Raw genomic sequence first — 21,293 nt, forward strand, 5'->3', positions numbered from 1 at the left:
TGGTTAAAGCAATATTTTTACAACTTTTTAAGGTCAACTACTACGTATATTACAGGTAAGCTACAATTGTTTAATTTGCAAAATTAAGTAAAAAATGTTTTAAACAAAGCTTAAAGTACTCAGGTCAATTATAAAATCTGTCTGTTTGCCCTTTATTTGAAGAACTCATGCTATGATGGTTAATGTGCTTCTTATAAATGGAAGTACTCTACCTGGAAATGTAATAACATGCTACTGTTGTAAGTTCCCAATGAGGGTGTAAAATGACAAGTGAATTATAAGACTTAGGCTCTGAGTCTCAGGCTGGAGCTGAGAGATGTTGAGATAACAGCCAGCTTTATCTCAACAGGTTTGTGACCCACAACAGTTTGGGCCACATTGAAAAAATGAAGCTATTTGCACCTTATGGCAACCTCAGCAGAAGAAAAACAGCTGACCCAAACCAAACAGAAAAATGAAAGAATCAGACCCAAGTCACAGTTGTACCTATTCAACACTCGAGTGAGCTATTTAAAAACTTCATAGAAATAGTCATGATTTTATTAGTTTGAACATTTCTACATGACTTGCGTGGGTTTTTCCTTTATGTGAAAACAGCTATCCCTTCCCAAGGCCTCCTAGGGCCATCTAACTCAGGAGGTGCTGGGGGTGCAAACGTGCAAAAGGCAAGGGAAGCTGCTCCAGGCTGGGGCTGGAGCTGCGAAAGCCTGTGCTTGGGAAATGAGAGCTGAGGACCCAGAGCAAAACGGTCAGCCTAGGCCCGGATTGGGCCTGGGGAGGGGGTGGGGCGGATAAACTAGCACTGCAGCTTGCGGATGCTGCGAGAGATGCGCTTGAACTCTCTCTGCCCCTTCTGCCACCGCTTCACTGAGGTGATCACCAGCTCCCCACCCAGCTTCTGTCCCATGACCAGATAGGGTGCATTGATGTCATTCATCTCCTCGCAGGTGCACTGCAAGCTGTCCTTGAGCCATAGCACCGATTTCTTCAGGTCTCTTTCAGACACACCATTCAGCTTATAAATGGTCTTGCTCTTGGTCTCCAGGATGATTTTGGTATCTCTGTTGATGTAGGTGATCTCCTTCACTTTGATTTTCAGTGCTATGAAGACGAGAGGGGACAGAATCACATGAGTTGTAGTAAGGGAATACAGTATAGAGTGGGGGCTTTCCTCACCCCCTTCCACTGCATATTTGTTCAGTTGGCCTGGGGGAAGGAAGAAGGGCTTCCTGCAACTAATGAGACTGTCAGGGGCTAAGGTGTGGGGGGCTGGGAGCTGGGGGCAGCAAGTGGCTTCATTTCTAAAGCCTCAAAGGGTTTTGTCAGGCACTCTATTTCAAGTCAGCCATCCTTTCAAAATTCTCTTAGCGGAACTCAATTAATTAACTTCTCTTTCTCACCCTTGTGTTCTTGTGTTTGTATGCAGGTTGCATGTGGTTCATGCTCTCCTCAACAAATGACTTCCCTTATTGGAAACTTCAGCATGAAAAGAAATGCCTGACTCTTAGGTGAAACGTGATCCTTCTGTGGCCATAAACTTTAAACTCAATTTATTACACTGGAGAGGTTTTTGGACAAACCTGTAAGGAAATTATATCACACAATCATTGTTTTCTAAAGAACAGACTACAGGGAAGGAGAATTGATCTTAACAGCTGCATTTGATTTGGTAAAGCAACTAAGAGAAAAAATATCCAAGACTCTAAGAGCACAACATGTTTAGCTGTAAAAGTGTTTTTCTGAAGATCTCATTCTCATCTGCTATCATTTGCCTGGCCAAGGCATTTACAGATCATATATGTACCGTTTCCAAAGAGGATCTGTAGACTCACTAGAATACTAAGACCAAAAGTAAGTGGTTTACTATAAAAGACATATTTTACAGTCATGAACAGTCTGGTTTGGGAAAGAAAACCCTACAAAAATACATGCTAGAATTGAATTTTAAGACTCCATGAAGGCAGGGAAAGGGTAAAATTTTAAGGTTGGAAAGGATCATCCAGTTAAAATCTCTTATTGATACACAATCTGATATCCAGAGAAGTTAATAACTTATACAAGGTCACCCGGTTAGGTTGTGTCCTGGCTGAGTCTAGTTCTCAGAACTTGGTCCCCAAACCCCGTTCTTTAACACCACTGTGACTTCTTAAGGCAGTAGCAAATTTCTGGTCCAGGTTACCACATTAACATACCCAACTGTAATGTGTCCTAAGACTACTAATGACATTGATAAGTGTACTGTATAGATGATGTGCCAGTGACATTTCTCCTGACTTTGATGGAGTCCAATATATTATTAGTAACAGAGAGAGATGTTGTGTGTGTGTGTGTGTGTGTGTGTGTAACTACTTTGTGGATCTCTCTCTCTGTTTCAGAAAGGGAATTTGACTAACTGTGGCTTTTCCAGCCCACCAAGAAATGACTGAAGCTTAACCAGATAAATGAAAGATGATGTGATATGGCCATTATTTTGTCTGATGTGCATCTGAACCGTAGAGCTGAGTTCTTAGGCTTTATAAGACTTAAGTCATGGAATAAGTCACATGAAAAGATCACATGTTCCTGTAGCCTCTGCATAAGAGGTTGGGGATGGGAAGGATACATGGTGGGAGAAGTGGTTATATGTTACCCTGGAGCTTTGTCTAAAGCACAGATAGAGCATGTGTGATAGAGCACCTGGTCAAATTAAACATTCTTGATCTCTGAATATCAGAAAACCATTACTTTTACCCAGGGGGAAAATTTACTACTCCTCTTTTCCTAGCTATAAAATAATAAACTTTGAAGAAGCTTACCATGGGATCAGGCATTTCCTCCCTGGATTTTCAGCTGAGACCAAATGTGGGGAATCAAAGCCCCAGAATAACTTTTCCTGCCCTGGAATATAGGAATGGGGATGCAGGAAGTGGTAGGAGGCAGAGGTAATGATACTGTCTGATCCATCAGTAGGTTGTATGCATGGGCAGGCAGGTCTGGGCTAGTCTTTCTATACCATTACTTTTACCATTGAAATAAGGAGGCATTCTGTATTTTCCCTGTTCTTCAGGAGTGCAGTGGGAAAAGAGTGTGATGCTTTCGTGGATGATTTAAGTTAAATCAGATTTCTACATTTGTTCTTTCTACCCTTCCATCACTTTCCAAAGTACAGAGGCAACATAGAATACTGCTTATAAACCAGGAGTATATGACGCACTTCCTATAATTCAAGGTTCATTATCCCTTTCGGGACGAAATTAACGTGGGAAAATAGAAAACAAAGCTGTGAGGTAATGTGTGTGGGATACCTTACGTGCAGTGATATGCATGTTGTTTTGAGAGGCTTTCTCTAGGGAGAGAGAACACTAGGACACACCCTAACATACACACACTCTCACACTCTGTTTGGAGGAGGGGCTAGGTCTTGATAGAGCATCCTTAGGAAGGGGGTCTTCTGTAAGGGAAGTCATAAAGCAAGTATTAATATGTGTGTGTATATGTGTACATGCCTACATTTCAATCATTTTAGAGCCCCATGATAAAACTTTTTCATGGAAAGTCAGGACAGAGATCTGTATTATATCTGATGCAGAGGACATAAGCTGCCAGAAGAAAATGACATTTTAGAAACATTTTAATGTAAATCTTATTAAAATTGCAATTTTCTTTTTTGCCTTTAATCAAATCTTTTAGTATGGAAGCTCAGAAGTGTGTCTGGTAAGGCTCTGGGGACCTGAGAGTGCTGCTACCCACATGCCTGCCTGGCCCTCTACTACTTAGAGTTGTATGTATGTATGTATGTATGTATGTATTTATTTATTATTTTTTTTAATTTCATGTGTAAAAGTATTTTTATTCACTTTATACATTTTTCAAGTATGTACGTACTTAATCTCCTCTTTGTTTATACTTTTACTCAATTAATTATGAAGAACACTTAAGCCACATTTCAGCAAAAATGCAAAAATTCATAGTGAGCAAATATTTTCTGAGTGCTTATTAGGTACCAGACACATGACAAAATGAAATGCAAAGTTTCAAATAAAAAGTGAGAAAGAGAAAGTAGATATTATAAGCAAAACCAAATAAAATCAACAAACTCAAAACCAAATTATGCTGCAAAAAGATAAACTTTGAAACTAAAGCTTTGCTCTGAGCTTCCTAATAGCTAAGGTAAAAGAAAAAAAAAAAACTTAATACATTTTATAATTGTTTGTTTAGCAAAAGGAATCATGCCTAGAGTTGTATGTATTTAAATATGGACATATGAAACCCTCTCATCCCTTCTGTGGTTCTTGCTGAGGGGACAGATTGGTTAGGACTCAGGGTTGCCTCCTTTCTTTTTCTCTTCCTTGGCAGTGTGAAGTTTTTCCTAAAGCTGTGGCTGATCTGAGATGTGCTAAGGTTAAACCCAGGACACTTCTGGAAGAGACCTGGTATTGTGAGGAACAGGGACTGGACTGCTTCCAGAGTTTCGGGGACCTGGCCAGGTCTGAGATTGCTGGGACGGTAAGTTGTCAGGAGAGAGTGGGAAGGTAGCTCCCAATAGTGGGTGCTGAAGTGATTTCTCTCGGTTTTAGGGACTTTGTTGAGTATATAGAAATGTTAATACGGATCGGTTAGAATCCATTATTGTTTGATAGAGCAGGGATCATATCTGCTCACCAGTAAATCCGGCCTTCTGCCTGAAAAAATACTTTTTAAGGGTACCAGCCTCTCAAACACATCAAAAGGTGCCTACTCTTGGAGATGAACACAAATGTCCCCAGTGAATGTCTGGGTGAAGTTCATGGCTACTCCTGACTCCAAAGTTAGCACTGGTTCGGTGTCTAGCTGGGCTTTGCCCTCACCTCAGCGCCCTGAGGACAGCAGACAGGTGGTGATGAAGCTCTGTGTGGACAGTATCCATCCCTCTTTTGTCTTACAATACTCTCCTAAGGGTAGTGACCTACACTCGTGAATCTGGGTAACCTGTCACACATTATTTCCAAGCACTACGTCATCATAGCATCTTTCATGTATTTTGCCAAAGTAAATTCCTAATCTTTATTTTTTCTTCATTTCAAATTTAAGGAACTCCTCCCCCAAATTATTATCCTATACCTTGGATATAGTCACTAGTGATGGAATGCAGAGAAGCAAAGCATTATGGGCTATGAACAAGGTAAAAATATTTCTATTTGATGCTGGGGCAAATTTGTATTTTTGGCTAACTTAATGCCTTCAGTCTGTTTTTGCTGGGGCTAATGCTTACATGTTTTAATTCCTGGCACACATATCAAGTGACTGAAAGCACCTGGCCCAAGATTATGCTTATTGGCAAGAAAAAGCCAAAATGAAATGAAAAATTTCCCATTCAAAAGTCCTAATTTGAATAAGTCTCATTACTTGAGACTTATCGGGAGGCAACTGAGATACAGCAAGTTAGATGACTTTGGGAAAGATCAGCTATGATGGTATTTTACCCAAGTCTTATCCAGTAACATCTTAATGATTTGTACCTTTAAGTTGTACTGTAAATAAAGCTTTTGAATGTGAAACCTCTTTGTTGCTGTTGGTAGATTACTTACCAAAATCATTTTTACAAAGAGTTTCCATTATGTCGTTGTCATCCTCATTTTTATTTTTGCAGGCTTCACATACCTTTGGAGCTAGAAATGTGAAAAATTAGAAAGCTTGCTTAAAAGGGAACAGCAGGTGGCATTTGTAAACAACTCAAAGGGGCTTATACAGGCCAGAGTAGCAATTGTTCTGTAAGACCCCAGCTTCTGCCTCTTTGAAAAAGGATCACTCATTCCCAAGAAAGTCTTCCATGACTCCTGCTTTCTCATGGGCAAGATAAGAATGCCTATAGTTGTGTTTGATAAATGATGGTCCACCCTCCCGCCCCCCACCAAAAGCGTGTGGTGGGTGCAGTGTACAGTTAACTGGGCTGGGTTTCACCTTTATAGCTCTTCCTCCTCACTCCTGAGACAAATTCTGTCTCTGAAATTCAGAGTTGTTCCCAAAGCCTCTCTGAGGAGAAAGCACCAGAAGAAATCTTGAGGGGTTTTGGAAAATTGGTTTCCACAAAATATGGCCAAAAAATGGTCTTTTTTTGGCTGAAAGACACCAGCGCAGCTCAGTCTTTGCTGGGCTCTTCAGCAGAGTTGTGTCTCAGGAAGGTCACTTAAAGACCCTTTATCAGGTCTGGACAGGGAGAGGCAGCTAGAATTGTAGGGGTTACCTACGGGTTCTTCCCACCTTGAAACACACCTCGGTAACTACAATAGCGTGCTCTAACTGCTTCTGTATCACGCTTGTGCTTTCTGTCAAGTTTGTGGTTGAATGAAGCTGCTTTTATTTCATTGTTATCTTCCTTCCTGGTGCAGAACCTCTTCTTGCCCCTTTCTCCATTTCAAACTGTCAGAAACAAACAATCTCCCACCCCCGTAAAAACCCCAAACCAAAACACAGCCAACCAAGCAAAAAACCTAAAGCTTTTCCTGAAGTGAATCATAATTGAAGCAAACTGTCTCTGGGGGTCTGACCAAATGTAGAAATACACACTAGCACAGCGATCAGAGAACATGCTAGAGGCTCTTCTAAAAGAGTCTGATTTGGGGGGAAAAAAGAAAACATACTGTTCCCTTTTTTGTATTTATAATTGTGCTAGTGCTGTGTCTAAAATTTAGGAGGGATTTGATTTTCATTCATATGAAACTGGATTTTCACAGAAAAAAACTTCATGTGACTCAAGATACGAGAGATATGTATCAAATTAGAAACACTGCAGAGCATATTTTGAAGACCATAAACTTTTATTTTGAAGGGGGAAAAAGGCGACTTGGAGAAATGTACTTTATAATGGTGCTGGTGGTGGAAAGAAATAAAAACAAAAGTAACACACATAAAACTGTCCTTAATTCCCCTCACTCAAACAAAATGAAACATTTCCAATTAGGAGCTCTAGGAATGTATATAAAATGTTACTAACCTGTATTGGTTGGTCTGTGGTATATGTTGGACAAATGTTTGAAATATGCCAAACATTTGCAATAAATTAGAAATCTAACCAATAAGATGATTGCAAACTCGAGGTGCCTGCCAGGAGAGATTGCTAAACAACTGTGCATTTTCTCTAACCAGTGACGGCTATAGGAAAACAATTAGAGATTGAAGGGGAGAGACTCCTGGAGCCCTAAAGGGATGAAGGAGCTCCCTTTCCATCTCAGGGGGATCCGAATCAGCTCAGACACACTGTGTATGTTTTTCTTTCAGGAAGAGCATCAAGAACCCATGAGGTTTTCATTGCTTTGATGCTTTTTGCACGGGACTTTCCCCCTTTTCTAAAAACCTGGGAAACTCTCTTTGCATGATTTCCCCCAGTTAATTAAAACCACTCCTAGGATATAAGCTGATTAGAGATAGGAAAATGACGCCTGGAGATGCCCTTTATGCTCTCTTCCTAAGATAACTGAGCAGTACAACCAGTGCTCAATTTGCAGCATGCTCCGCAGGCCAGTCTGGCTTTTATGTCCAAAACCTAAGTCGACAAAGAACAAAAAGTACCTTAAAAGACTGCGTTTTGGCTATCCTCCCTTTACCAGAGTGTCAGGGAGTGTGGTGCCTAGAATCCTGCCCGGTGGTAAGAACGTGTTGCAGGAGGCTGAGCAAGGAGCCTCTGGCCAGGGTGCTCACTACTAACTCCTCAGCACAGGACCACTTCCAGTGCTCTCAGAAGTGCTACCTTCTTTAAAAGTAACTGTGAATCTCTAAGGGGAAAAAACGCGTTTCAGTGCTTCGCTTTCTTTTTCTTTTCTTTTTTTAAACTGTAAGAAACAGCAACTGGTATAACTCAGGGCATGAGAGGCGTGTTTCTGTTTGTGGTGTCTCAAACTTGTCACGAGGACAAACAAGAGCAAGAAGAAGGTTTGCCCCACCTGAGACTGGTACCCCTGGCAGGGACACATGAGGACGTGCGTCGTGGGCCTCGAGATCCCCATGGAAAGCCTTAGTGGAGCTGGGTGGGGGCAGGAAGCGGGGGGCGGGGGGATGGGGAGGAAAGGCTTACCTTCCTCGGTGGCCGGCAGGAGGTGGTCGCTGCTCGCGAGGGGGATGCAGAGGTCGTTGTCCTGGGGGAAACGGTCGCACTCCAGCATGTCTGGCCAGGGGAAGCCGAAGGCGGACATGACTGGAGCGCAGCGGTCCTTCACCTGCACGCAGAGAGAGTGGCACGGTTGGATGGTTTCGTCCAGGTCGTCGAGGCAGACCGGGGCGAAGAGCGAGCACAGGAACTTCTTGGTGTCTGGGTGGCACTGCTTCATGACCAGCGGGATCCAGGCGCCTGCCTGCTCCAGCACCTCTTTCATGGTCTCGTGGCCCAGCAGGTTGGGCAGCCGCATGTTCTGGTACTCTATGCCGTGGCACAGCTGCAGGTTGGCGGGGATGGGCTTGCAGTTGCTGCGCTTGTAGGAGAAGTCGGGCTGGCCGAAGAAGAGCCCGCGCGAGGAGCCCAGGCAGCAGTGTGAGGCGAGGACCAGCAGCAGCAGCGAGCCGGGGCCCTGCGGCATCGTGGGCGCGCGACCCCCGGGGGGCGGAGAGCGGAGCCGGGGAAGCGGGAGGCTGCCGGGGCGACGTTCGTCCCGGCTTGCTCGCCCTGCTCGGGGAGGCTCGGGGGGCCTGGAAACGCCGGCCGCGGGGAGGACTGCGCGGGCGAGAAGCTTCACGCTGCAAGCCCGAGCTCGGCTCCGGGGGGCTCCGACCCGGGGGAGCAGAGTGAGCCGCTGCTGGGGCCTAGCCCGAGTTTTCTTGGCCTTTTTTATGCAAATCTGGAGGTGGGGGGGGAGAAAGGGAGGAGCCAGTGCAGAGTAATCCGAGGAGGGTTGGTCACTACCCTCTTGGTCTTGTTTCCCGTTGAGAATGCCCCTCACGCGCTCCCGGGAAATTCTGCCCCCCTCCCCGGCTCCCCGCCCACTTCAGATACTGCCGATCCCGTTCTCCAGGGTTGCAACAAACAAATAGATAAGCCTGGTAGCTGCGCCCCACCGAGAGTGCGGAGCACCGTTTGCGGGAGATGGGGGACCTCTGGGGGCGCGATGCGCGGCCTCGCCACCGGGTCCCGGTGGGAGCGCGCTCTGTCCCCTGCGAGGTCCCGGTCGGGGATTGTTTGACCCCAGCCTGAAGTTTCTGCTCGGACCCGGGAGCTGCGCGGCAGAACTGCATCCCTCTGAGCCGAGAGCTCAGGCTCTTTGTGCCTTCTTCGGCTCGCGCCCGGGACCTGTCCGCCCGAGGCCGCCTCGGCGAGCTTGATCTCCTCTCCAGTCTCCAGCCACGGCTCCCAGCGTGGCTCATAACCGTCACAACCGTGTGCTGCCCCCTGCCCTTTTAAAAATCAGAATTACGAATCAAGTTGAGTGAGCAAAACTTTTACATGGAAAAGGGACTAAAACAGTAGTGGTTGTTAACGTTGTTGGAACACATCCAGATTTCGCCGATGGGGAAATGCCTTTGCATAATCTCGTCGGGCTCACACAAGACTGCCCACCATTTCCCGGTTTGGGAGAAGAGACCTGCTCTCCTCCCTCTTCCTCCCCGCCCCCCCCCCCCCCCCCCCCCCAATGAAAGAGATGACTCAACTCTCGAAGGTAGTGCGGACCCTAACACACACGGGCCCTTGCGGTGCGGCGCTCAGGAGAGCCGGAGTGTGGGCCCGGTACCGAAAAACTAGTGCCGGGCCCATAGGACTGGCAGAGAACGCTCCAGGTGGACAGCCTGGGAAGGGGTGGGAGGGGGGGCAGAGGAAGGAGCCCTGCCTGGAGATCCACCAGCGCTAGTCGTGGCCTTGGCAACATTGGTACATTCACCCTGCACCCGCCAGCGGGCACTGTGCAGAGGTGAACCGACAGGTCGGCCTTTGCTCTTGTGGAGCTAGGGCTCTACTGACCTTGAGGACTGCAAACAGTAAGTTTACAGCTGGAAACTGGGTCTTGGGTGCTAGGAGAGGGAACATGAGTGTGTGCGGTGGGGCGGGGAGGGGGGCGCTCCTGTCCCAGAATCACCCAAGTCTCCTCTGAGGGTAGGTCGTCTCCGCCCCCTCAGCCTCCTTAGGCTGGTTGGTGGTGCTGTTTCAAACAAATTATCTTCCGAGAACGACCCCGCCAAGGTTCTTTCATATGTAAGGTAGCTCATTGTTATTACTTCCCGGCCTCTAGGAGCTATCCACAGGCTCTGCCTGAAGCTTTCCTATTTTCCTCCTTCCGGAAAGGTGCAGTAGCCTAGGCGGCCTCCGGGGTCCAAGTCGTCCGGCCTGCTTTGGGGTCCCAGTGCTTAGGGGAGGGGTGGCGAAAGCCCACTCAGTGTCACCTCCTATCCCTTCCTGGCCGTAAACACACCAGGAAAACCGCCTCCTGGACGGAGAGCATTTTCTGGTCCCCAAGAATCTGCGTCCCCCCAAGTCGAGCTTCCATCTTTCCTTTGATCCGGCTGCTCCGTGGCGCAAGGGCCGGGGGTGCAGCAGCAGGCCGCTCTTCCGCGGAAACAGTTCTGGGTCTTTTCGTTTCTAACTAAAGCTCCCCAACACAAACGATTTTGAAAATAAACCCCACATGAAACGCAAGCACTCCGAATCAAGCAATTAATCAGAGCCTGAGCTCTAGAGAGAGGCTAGGACTTGGGCCCAGGGGCGGGAAGGGGGCTCTCTCGCCTCCCACGCCCCAGCTCCAAAGCCCTCCCTTGGAGTCGTCTCGGCCCCTCAGACCCCCTAGCGCAGGACCTAAGGGCCCGAGGCCGGTCTGGCTTGTGTCCGGCGGGACACGGTCGCACACCCGGGAGCTGCCGGGAGCCGAGGCGCCCCGCCTGCCCGCGCGGCCTGAGGCATTGTTCCCGGAGCCCGCGCGGCCCCGCTCGCCGCCAGGGGGCGCCGGGAGCCGCACTGGAATCTCCAGCATTGACGCGCGGGGCGCCCAGCTTCGGCCAGGCAGGTTCCGAGGCCCGCGGAGCCTTCCTCGCACCCGCGCCACCCTGCCTCGATCTCATGCAGGTCAGGCTGCGTCTTCCTTCCCCACGTCGAGTCGCGCCCCACTCCCTTTCCCTTCAATTTTTTTCACCCCTGGCCAAGCGCGTGCCCGCGTGCCAGGCGCGCCCACGACACCAGAGGACTGATCGGGAAGAGGAACATCACCTCCTACAGAGGTCAGGACACGAGCGAGGCCCTCCGTCTGTGAAAACCGCACGGATGCCGATGCTGGGTGACAGTCCCCGCGCGCCTCCCCAGCCGGGGTCGCTGTGTCACCGCGGAGAGATGCGCGCACGTGGTGCACACCCGCGGGGCCGCTTTCGCTCAGTGGACTCTTCGCGGCGGGTTGGCCCTCGGGCCTCCTCAGAGCCTTGCCGCCTATGAACAGCAAAAAAAAGGCTTTTGCTTTTACAAACCGAGAGCCAGCACCTGCACCCCCCGCACTCCCCACTCCCACGCCGACCCTCCGCCCCGACCATTTAGTACTAGCTCATTTTAGGAACGGAGATTGTAGACATCCAAACCCGGAGTAAGGGGGATGCCCGTGGATCCCCGGTGCTGGCGTTGGCCACCGTCCTTCTGTCCAGCGCCCGCCACATACACACAGTGAACGACATCCTATCCAAACGCTGCAGGCCTGGAGAAGAGCGTCGACCCTCCGTTGTCTGGATTTGGCCCCGCTTCCCTGCCTGAGTGTTCAGCCTGTCGTCCAAGGCACTCCAGAGCCTCCAGGCACAACCTACCTGCCGGCCTCTCCCGAACAGCTGGACTGTGCTAGCTACAAGTCTCCGGGCCGGCGGCTCCCACACAGTCGTGCTCAGGGGTTCTGCCCTGTGGCTGGGGTCTCTAAGCCGGGGGCGGGGGCGTCCGTGGGGCGCCGGGGAAATGGCGCCTCCCACCCCTACGCGCGAGCACAGACTCTTCAGAGCGGGAACGGGGAGAAGCACGTGCGCACTGTGCCGGGTTCTTCATTCCCAAAACCCCGCACCGGCTACGGAAGGGCACTCCTGAACTGGAAATGAGCTTCTGAGCCGCGAAATGCCTGTGCCACTGACCGGCCTTCCTCTCGGTTGGAGGCCTGCGTTTCGACGCTCCTTACCAAAACGCTCCGACTGCGGGCAGGCTTTAAGCCTCGAGGGCAACGCCTGAGCCGGGCTGACGCAGCTAACGAGGCGCATGCCGGGAGCGGGCTGGGGAAGCGCCGGGAAGGGCCACCGCGCTGCCTGCCACACTGACTGAGGGCCCCTCCCCGCTCCGCCTCCTGAAATCCTCACTGCCACCCGGCATGTGGGTGTGGGTACTATCACTCTGCAAGTGAGCAGTCACGACACTGAGGCACGGAGGGGTTAAGCCGCTGGAAGCGGGTCACACAGTGAAGGAGAGCTGCTGGTGTTACGCGTGCCGCCGCGGGATGCAGTTGCGGCCTTGGCGGCCTTTGGGGACGCGTCCAGACCACTTGGGTGTCTCCACCAGCGTCATCTCTTGGCTGTCTTCCGCGCGCAGGCCTGCCGGGTGGGTGACGTCACCGCTCGTCCCGGGGCTGGGGACCCGGCCCCCCACCCCCGGCTTCTGGCGTGACCCACAAGCGGGCTAGCCCGGGCTTCTTTCCGTGGGATTCGCGGAAGCCATCTGGGGGCGCCATTTCCCAAAACGGAGGATCCCTCTAGGGTTGTCTTTCGGCTTCTGCACGCTGTTGAGACTCTGAGGTCTTTTGCGCTTTTAGAAGCTGGCCATGAGGCTGGCTTTTTTTTTGGGGGGGGGGTGGTCAGAGAAGAGATTAGCTCGTTCGTTTCGCCTTTGGCCTTCCCTCGGCTCGCGCTGAGCAGTGAGGGCGCCGCCTGAGCCCGGACGGAAGACGGTCGCCTCACGCGCAGGCGGGGCAGGTGCCAACCGCGTTCCCGTCGCGCACCCCAAGGGTTCAGACGCGGATTTCCGATACCGAGGTCCGGGCCTGCGACGGGACGGCCCCTGCCTCTCATTTGAAGAAAACAAGAGTCCACCCGGAGGACCAGCAGTTTACCGACCGCTAACCCAAATTCTTGCGCCTCTTTCCTTTCAGGTTTAGGGGGCCGGCGGGCCCCAGATTGGAGTTGATCAGGCAAACGAAGGGTCTAGGGTCTAGGGAGGTTCCGACTCGGCGCCCCCTTTTCGCTAGGAGGGCAAACTAACCGAGGAAGGGCGCAGGAGGGGGCGGCGGCGACCACATCGGCGGGCGTTGTGCGGCAGCCTTGGCGGAGGGCGCGGAGCGAAGGAAAGTTCCCTGCGGGTGAGGCGGGGGCGGGCCCTGGTCCCTCTCCGCCGCCACCTGGCGGAGGAGCCCTCCCAGACGGAGAGCAATAATCGCGCGAGTCGCCGTGAGCTCTCCGGTTGGTTGGTGCAAAGCCTCCGCGAAGTCCCCCCCACCCCCCACCATTTCCAAGGGCCTCTTTGAACCAAGTGTCACAGCCTTGCTCTTTGAGGAAGGCCTTTATAAAGGCAGTGGATGGATATTTTGCGGAGTTCGATAGAATGATTAAAAACAGTCGCTCCGAAATGATAAAAACAAAACGAAAACCACCCAACTAACCAAACAAAAACTAATTTCACTTCCAATGATAATCTACTGCAACAGATCGTTTTCTTGTTCGTCTCCAGCCACGTGAGTGGTTTAGTCATACACTGGTTTGGGATGAGAAAGATACGGTATTACTTTTCTCAGGCGTCTCATAGAGGCTGCCCGTGGTCGGTGCTTTGGGAAAGACCAAGTTCTGTTTCTTATATTGTTAACCTCCATGAGAAAATGGTTCTAGATATTTGGGGAGAAAGGATGGGGCTAGGGCATGGCGTGTCCTACTTGCATCCCTGGACTGCATCTGCTTCAAAGACAAAAAAACAGAACCCAGCCGAACAAGACACCTGAGGCAGTTCAATGACACAGATCTTTGGGAAGGAAATTCCATTTGTTTAGTGTACACGTCTTCCCCAGCAGCCTTTTCTTTACAGCATAAGGTCTTAATTTTGCTGGACCAATAGTAATTCCTTGGTCTTGGGGTTCAAAACTTTAAAATTCGGGTCAACTGTGTACACTTAGTTCATTTGGCACTCTTAAATATTTATTGAGCACCTGATACATGCAAAGAGCTCTGCTGGATACTTTGCCTTTCTTCTTCCCTGTCCCTTTCTTTTTAATTTTCCTGTCTCTTTCTGGGGTCCCAGCAGTTTATTGCTCACTGATGTGTTGCAACTGCTGATGAGACTCTTGAAATGAAGCATCTCCTAATTGCTCACATTAGGAAATCCTGAATGGAAACAGCAAAATCCCAAGGCCATTCATAGAGGGCGGTCCAGAAGCCACAGCGTTGCTCTGGGAAGAAAGACCTGCTCCATTGTCTGATTTGAACAGCAGGGGTCACTGGCTAAGCTGGTGTTTCACTCCGGTGGGAATTTATTGCCATCAGATAAGAGTACAGAGTCAATACAATAAAGCCTGTTGGCTCTAAAGCAACAGATGGAATCTGAGTTCCTGCACACATGTACAGTCTTTCCAGAGACAAATCCCAGAATAAAAAGCCTTTTGTCATTCTTACTGGACTGACTTTAGGGACACCTTTCCATACTCTATATTTGTTTGGGTCTTCATAATGGTAGATTTTTATGTTGCTCAAACTAAGAAATTTGTCAGATTTATTAAAATGATTCATTATTTTTTGATATGCTCAGTTTCAGTAAACCACAGGCATTCACGCCAACAAATATATCTGTAAATTGGAAAGAGCATTTGTTTTTGGTTGATTTGGTATAACCTGTAATTTCAAACGATAGTCTCCAGCATACACAGACTCAGTCCTCTGACTGAGTTCATTGGCACTAAAAGTTAACAAAGTTTCATTAGCAGACCTAATATTTCTTAATAGTTTGTAAATCTCTAGTGGTACAATGGGGAGTGAAATATTATAGAGAAATATTTCCAAATGTTAAATTGGGTTTCTGGTAGATGGCCAGTCTGCAAAGTGTATAGTGATCATCTTGGCCTTGTTGTCTAGAGCTTTCCTGTTTTCCCTTAGTTTTCTTGAAATCTTAATTAATTAAAGAAATTCACAACAAGTTCTGCCCTGGAAGAAAATAAGGAAGAAAAGAGTGCTTTTATGAGTACATTTAACTTATTATTTGTACTAGTTGAGAAACCTTTTACCATGTCCAAGTTTGTCTGGATTAGAGCTTCAAAATGAACAAGATTTCTAAGGTTTTCTATGATCAGCTTTTCCCTGGAATAAATATGGAAAGCATGTCTTTAACTCCCTCTTGTTTGGTATTATTAAGTTGAAAACTTTTACTTGTTATGCTAGTTATGATTCATTTAGAGGAGCTGTGTGTAGTGGGGGGTGGAGGGGAGGATTAGGGAGAGGCAAAGTCAATCTTGCTTGTACCCAGCTTCAAAACCAGATTTCTCTCATTTGGAAATCAATTTCTTTTTCCCTTAAAAGGCATATTATCCCCTAGGATATTCTCATGGTATCTGAAAGACTTGGACAGATAGTCACTGGGATGATTTCCATGCAGTGTTACCATGTCATCCCAGGAGTGACAAATATTCTGTCCTCCTCTTCTCTTTAACCATAGATGATGTAATTAGCAGCTTAATGCCTTAAGGAAGGAATTTCTCAAATTCCTTGAGGTTTAATTCCATCCATCTAATCAAAAGATTATTGGGTCTCTACCATACACTGTGGGGTTATCAAAAGGCCCTTGTGTGTAAAGGGTTTTGGCTTAGCATTTGTAGATAGAAATAAAATTTCCACTTCTCTGCATTTAGCTTAAAGGTGAAGATGGCACATATTTCTGAGGGTAAAGAGGTTTTCCTACTACATTAGGATAAAGGGCTATGAAGATTATGAAGATTCTCATAGAGCAAAATATGTATGTGTTACTGGGGAAAGGAATAACAAGGCCTAGGCATTTGCAGATCATGTCTGAGAAACTTAGTTGCTTTTTGAATTGTGATAGAATATAGTCTTTTATAGTCCTAAGCCTTATTAGAAAGCAATAAAAAAAAAATCCTTCTATAAAAATCTTGAAAGATATGTCTCTTGCCCTCATATAAGACCAGCTTAAACTAACAAAGGGATTAAATTCTGTCTACTTTATAAATTTACTTTCAGAGAGCAATATTCAATGCCTTTAAAAACCCTAAACTGTAATAGATACATGGGAAATCCTCATTAACAACCAGATTAATGATGTATTTTCCATAGGTGGATTTTCCAAATCAACTGCAGACAACTGAATAGGAGACTGAAGGGAATGGATTGAAAACTAGAACAAGTTAAAATGAAACTTTCTTTCACTCGTGAATTGATTTCCTCCCCAAAATGTTTCTTTGTTAATAAAAGTAATACATATAAAATACTCAGGCAGCACAAAATTATAAGGTGGAAAGTGGAAATCTCTTTAATTTTACTGCCTATATCCACAGAAAAAAGTGAAAAATATATTCTTTTAAGAGAAAAGGAATATGCAAAGCTTTATAAAAATGCAATCAAATAACACTATTTGTAACAAATTTCCATGTGTCAAGAAGTGGAGATCTATGTCTTAAAAATTACCTTTGAATATAGTATTTGAACCGTATTTAATTTTATGAGTGGATTCCTCTGTACTGATGTTTTTTCTCCAGTTTCTTACCAGTTCATAAGTGACACTGCTTTTGTAGTGGTGAATTATGCATATCATGATTAAGATGGGTTTGGGTAAGCACCTCATTGTCCAGATTTCTCCCAACATAGACATTTGATCATAATATCTTCTGGCATTTGGAGGGGTTGGCTACAACTCAGAGACTGTATTCCTTGTATTTCTCAATGTGATATTTCCCATATCAACGTGGTTGAAACGAGGAATTTTAGATTTGCAATGAAAAAAAAATTCAATTGAGCTATTCTCCTTTCCTCTTAACCTCAAAAATGGCGTGGTTAGAATTTGAGAAGGGTTAGCTCTTATTTTTCTGAGCCATTTTTCCCCATTCATGTATTTCAAGTATCCCCCTGTGCAGAGAAGAATGTACTTTGGGAAGCAGAATTTTCTGGTTCTTGGAGAACATACTCGGAAGGCTAATTTCTGCTTCCAGTGAGGGTGATTGACAGGGAAGGTGGGAAAGGTTGAGTCATAGTTGAGGGTTATGGCTCCATGATTTTATGTTGTCAGGGGGAAGAATATGTTCACCCTCAGATGGGTGTAGTTTTGAGAGGAGAGTGTCAAAATAGACCTGATACACTCACACAAGTATCGGTCCTTTTGTTCGCATACTGTATGGCCACAAGACCTCATGCTGACATGAAATAGCTGGAAACTCTTTTGTATATTGTGTCCATCTGTATTCTACTTCCATAATTAATATAGCTGAAATAGGTTTTTGATTTGCAAGATAGAATGGGGCTGTTTTTTTGTGTGTGTGCAAGGATGTTCTGAATGAGTATTGATCATTAAGCTGTGTGCCATCTCTTGCTTTTAGAGAAATAAAGAGAATGTACACTGATTTTTGCAAATTATTTTTCCCAGTTCTCCTTGTAACCACACATTAGTAATCATTTTTAATTTGGCAAAGTTACAGTGATATTTGGCCATTGACAGAGCGAGTTGACTAGTTTACTCAGAATTACAGATATTGCCCTGGGCTTCAGTATGATGCAAATCATGGATAACATATAATAATGTTAGGTCAGGATAGGCTAGGTTATATTGCTGTAACAGTCATCACCAACCAACAGAAGTTTGTCTCATGTTAATGCAAAATTTGCTGCGGGCTGACGGGCCTTCCAGGGCAGCTATTTTCCTGGCTTAGCATTCCCAGCTGCTTTATTTAATGGTACTTTCATATCAAGATGTGCTCCCATCATCATTCAACAGATGGAGAGAGGGTTGGTGAATCCATTACCAGAAATTAAGTACTTCCAATAGGAAGGGATGTATGTCACTTTCACTCACGTTCTATTGGCCAAAATCAGTAAGAAAGCCACCCCTAGCTTCCGAAGGGTAGAATGTACAGTTGTGCCCTGCGGTTGGAAAAAGAGAAGAATTGGATGTTAGGGAATAGTAGTAATGCCTATCACATATATATACATGTGCCACGTCTAATTTCATGCTTTGTATAGTGCTTAAGCTATTGCTGATTAATAAATGTCAAGTAATGGGAAATACCAGAAAGGTTTAAAGATTGATATGCTGCAAGTTGGGGTTAGTGAAAAGACTGATAACTGGAAAATATGACATGAGCCATTTGTATGGTTATATTTTGATCTGTATTAGGGAAGAATCCATATGACATAAAACTAGATTATGATCTGATTCTATTGCATTTGTAACTGACTTTGTCAACTAGCATTAAGAAATAAAAATAGTCCACTGTTAGGAGAGCTAGAGAAATGTAAAGCTGCTCCCTGGAACTGAGATGCCTGAGCTGATGGGTCCTATACAAGTTCTACATTTCTAATTGGCAATTTTATTGAACTCAATAGGTATTTCCCTTAGGAACTCCTATAGGAAATAAGAGCAATACCTGAAGGACATACTGAAGGAGAACATGCTTAAGAATGCATTTACTTTATATAGCTCAGAAAGCAAGTACTTACAAAGATGTAACCTGGGAAAGTAAAACTTTTTTTTTTAAGAAAATGACTTTCTGAATTTCTTTCAATAAAATGGAATCTTTGAGCAAACTGAAATGTGTTGGGACTATAGCCAGAAATCCACTTTGATGGTATATTTTGTATAACATTCATTACTGTTCTTCATGGGTTAGATTTTTTTGAAAAATTTTTGAGGTGATCCAGCTATGAAAATAAGTTCAATGAAATGTAAATTGCCAGGAAATTAGATAAAGAGGGTAGATTGAAAGAAGAAAGATAAAGGAACCCTCTAAGCTATTTTGATGCTCTTGTTTTCCATGGAACAAAGAATGCCAAAAGGAGGAAGAACAGGCTTCAAGACTCCCCAAGGGAGGGGGGCCAGAGTCTTTTTTGTCACACAGGGGCAAATGAAGATTGCAGATGTTTTCTTAGATTCTCTTCTTCAACACAGTTGCAACCCAAGAAAGCAAATCCTGAGCCTTAATTTGGCATAGGTATTTGCTACTAGGTGATACCAGCTTCTTCCAGGCTGATGGTAAAACGTCACACCACACAGGGTTTGAGTCTGACCTCGTGTCTTTCCAGCTGTGCACAAGCGACCTAAACTCTCTGTGCCTGTTTCTTAACCACCCAAGTGTGATTACTAATGCGCCAAGAAAGGAAGGGTTAAAGAAGTAAAGTACTTCAAAATACAGAGTAAATACTTTATGTAAGTACTATCTCTTATTTGTATTCTACTGGGTAGTCATTAGTTCATCATGTCAGCCGATTCCACCCACAGAGGCTTCCTCAGGGAACTTACCATGTACATGTAACGAAGTGTTAAGAGACTCGCCCAGGTCACAAATAAAAGCCCCAAATCACCAAGAAAGTTGGAATGCCACTCAGCTGTGAAGGACTGGGCTAGAAATGAACTCCCCACCATCATCCCAGAAAGGGGAAAACAAACCTGACTTATACTTTACGCACATTAAAAAGAAAATTGGTCTCACTAAATTGGAAAGGGATCCAATTATTTAAAAAATTTGTTACTGTCATTGGAATTTGAATTTTAAGTCAAAATTGTATTATAACATAGATGACAAGTAGTTGAAATATTAACTGACGGAAACAGTTTTGGCACTCCAAGAAAAACCCTTGTAATTAATCTTCGCTGGTAATCTCCTCAGGGTAACCATTACTAATTAGAAACATATTTTGTCAACCCATCCAGATTCTAAGCCTGATGATGGCAGGAGTATATTTTTTTTTGTACCGCCACAGCCCTGAGACTAAGTGGTATGATTTGCATGCAGCAAGTGTATAATCAATGTAGTTTGTTACCACTCTGAGTGAAAGTTAAACATCAAATCATACATTTAAAGCAAACACAGAACAGAAGGGTTTCCTGGAATGGAGCCATTCTCTTTTCCAGTCACATGCAATTGTTGAGAGACAATCCAAGTAAAAGAGTAAATTTGGTTCTGACAGAGTGAGGCACAACATCTGGAGTCTGGCCCTCCACCCGGCCCCTTGACCTTCTTTTTCAAAAACAGTAGACAGATAGGGCTCGTAGAAAGGCTCGTAGAAAGATGATTCATATAGCATAAGAGTGTAACCTTGTAAAAACCGACCAGGGCAGTGTGACTAGTGTTTTGCTGATAAATTCATACTGAACGTTATTCTCAGCATATAGGCATTTAAATCTCTTTGGGTACAGATGATAGAATTATCAGTTTTTCCATTCCTATTTCCACTGCATGGTGCTGATCAACATGGTTCTATTAATCAGTTAACTCATCTCTTAGAAGGCTAACATTCTTAGAGGTGTTCTTTTATTATGTGATTAAAACTTTGTGTTACTCCTTAAAAATTGTGGTAAAATACTTAGAAAATTTACCATTTTAGCCATTTTTAAGTGTACAGTTTAGTGGCATTAAGTACATTTGTTAAATTTTTAAAGTGCTATTCACATTTTAGGGAGTGTGCTGTTCATTAACACTTTTACCAAAGAGGGGACAGAAAAGCAGAGACACCATGATTATTTAATGGGATCTCTTAGCAGCAGCTTTGTAAAATAATTTGGTGGCATAGGAAATAATGTTTATTGACCAAAATGAAAATGTTGTATTAACAATAGCCATTATTCTTGCTATTCTTTTCTCTCAACAGAATTGGTTAGTTCCCTAAGCTGAACTGACTCTTCACAACCAGCAAGAGTAGATGCAGATCTACTGACTCTTGAGCCTGTCAAGAGATTCTAGAATTATTTATTCACCTGTTCAAAGATCATCTCACATCTCTGTGACTGAAATAAAGACAGGAGAGCATGACCCTCCTCCTCCTCACCTGGAAAGACAACTCCCAGTCCATTTTCCTCCCATTTGGTAAGATCCTATCAGTCCTTCAAGTTTCATTTCAAATAATCTTCTCCAAAAAGTAGGGAAAATATAATGGCAGCAATAAAAGACCATTAAAGAGAAATGAAGGAGCCAAATGAAGGAGGGGCCATAGGAGTCAAGTGAAAACATTGAAAACTGCTTTTGTTTTAGTTTTAATTTCGAGATAAGAGACCCCAAAGTATATTTGATCATAGTTCTCTTTCATGGAGAAACTGACGTGTGTAGACAAAAATGATATAACTGAAGTGCTGGAAAAGAAATTTGAGATCAGCTAGTCTCTTCTCCCACCCAGTGTGATGTCCATAACAGGGCTTCATCCAATTTCTCCCTGAACACACA

The 21,293-nt window shown here is 45.5% G+C and overlaps 1 protein-coding gene across 1 annotated transcript; it reads right to left on the reverse strand.

Moving 5' to 3' along the window:
• Nucleotides 1-518: 518 nt before the first annotated feature.
• SFRP2 (secreted frizzled related protein 2) lies at nucleotides 519-8,733 on the reverse strand. The gene is made up of 3 exons (XM_039234351.1): nucleotides 8,030-8,733; nucleotides 5,547-5,627; nucleotides 519-1,101 (listed from the first exon to the last, which is right to left on the reverse strand). Exons 1-3 carry the CDS (start codon nucleotides 8,526-8,528, stop codon nucleotides 797-799), a joined length of 885 nt encoding a protein of 294 aa, XP_039090282.1. The 5' UTR covers nucleotides 8,529-8,733; the 3' UTR covers nucleotides 519-796.
• Nucleotides 8,734-21,293: the final 12,560 nt, after the last annotated feature.

The sequence above is a fragment of the Hyaena hyaena genome, unplaced genomic scaffold (assembly GCF_003009895.1).
Source record: "Hyaena hyaena isolate Hyena2069 unplaced genomic scaffold, ASM300989v1 scaffold_89, whole genome shotgun sequence".
Classification (NCBI taxonomy): Eukaryota; Metazoa; Chordata; class Mammalia; order Carnivora; family Hyaenidae; genus Hyaena; species Hyaena hyaena.

Bases quoted from the DNA above. Each gene is read 5' to 3' on its own strand.
- SFRP2 (XM_039234351.1), bottom strand. From the start codon at position 8,528: ATGCCGCAGGGCCCCGGCTCGCTGCTGCTGCTGGTCCTCGCCTCACAC. The intron at 5,628-8,029 runs GTAAGCCTTTCC...TCACATTTCTAG, and splicing joins CCTGCCGGCCACCGAGGAAG to CTCCAAAGGTATGTGAAGCC. The intron at 1,102-5,546 runs GTAAGTAATCTA...TCGTCTTCATAG, and splicing joins TCTTTGTAAAAATGATTTTG to CACTGAAAATCAAAGTGAAG.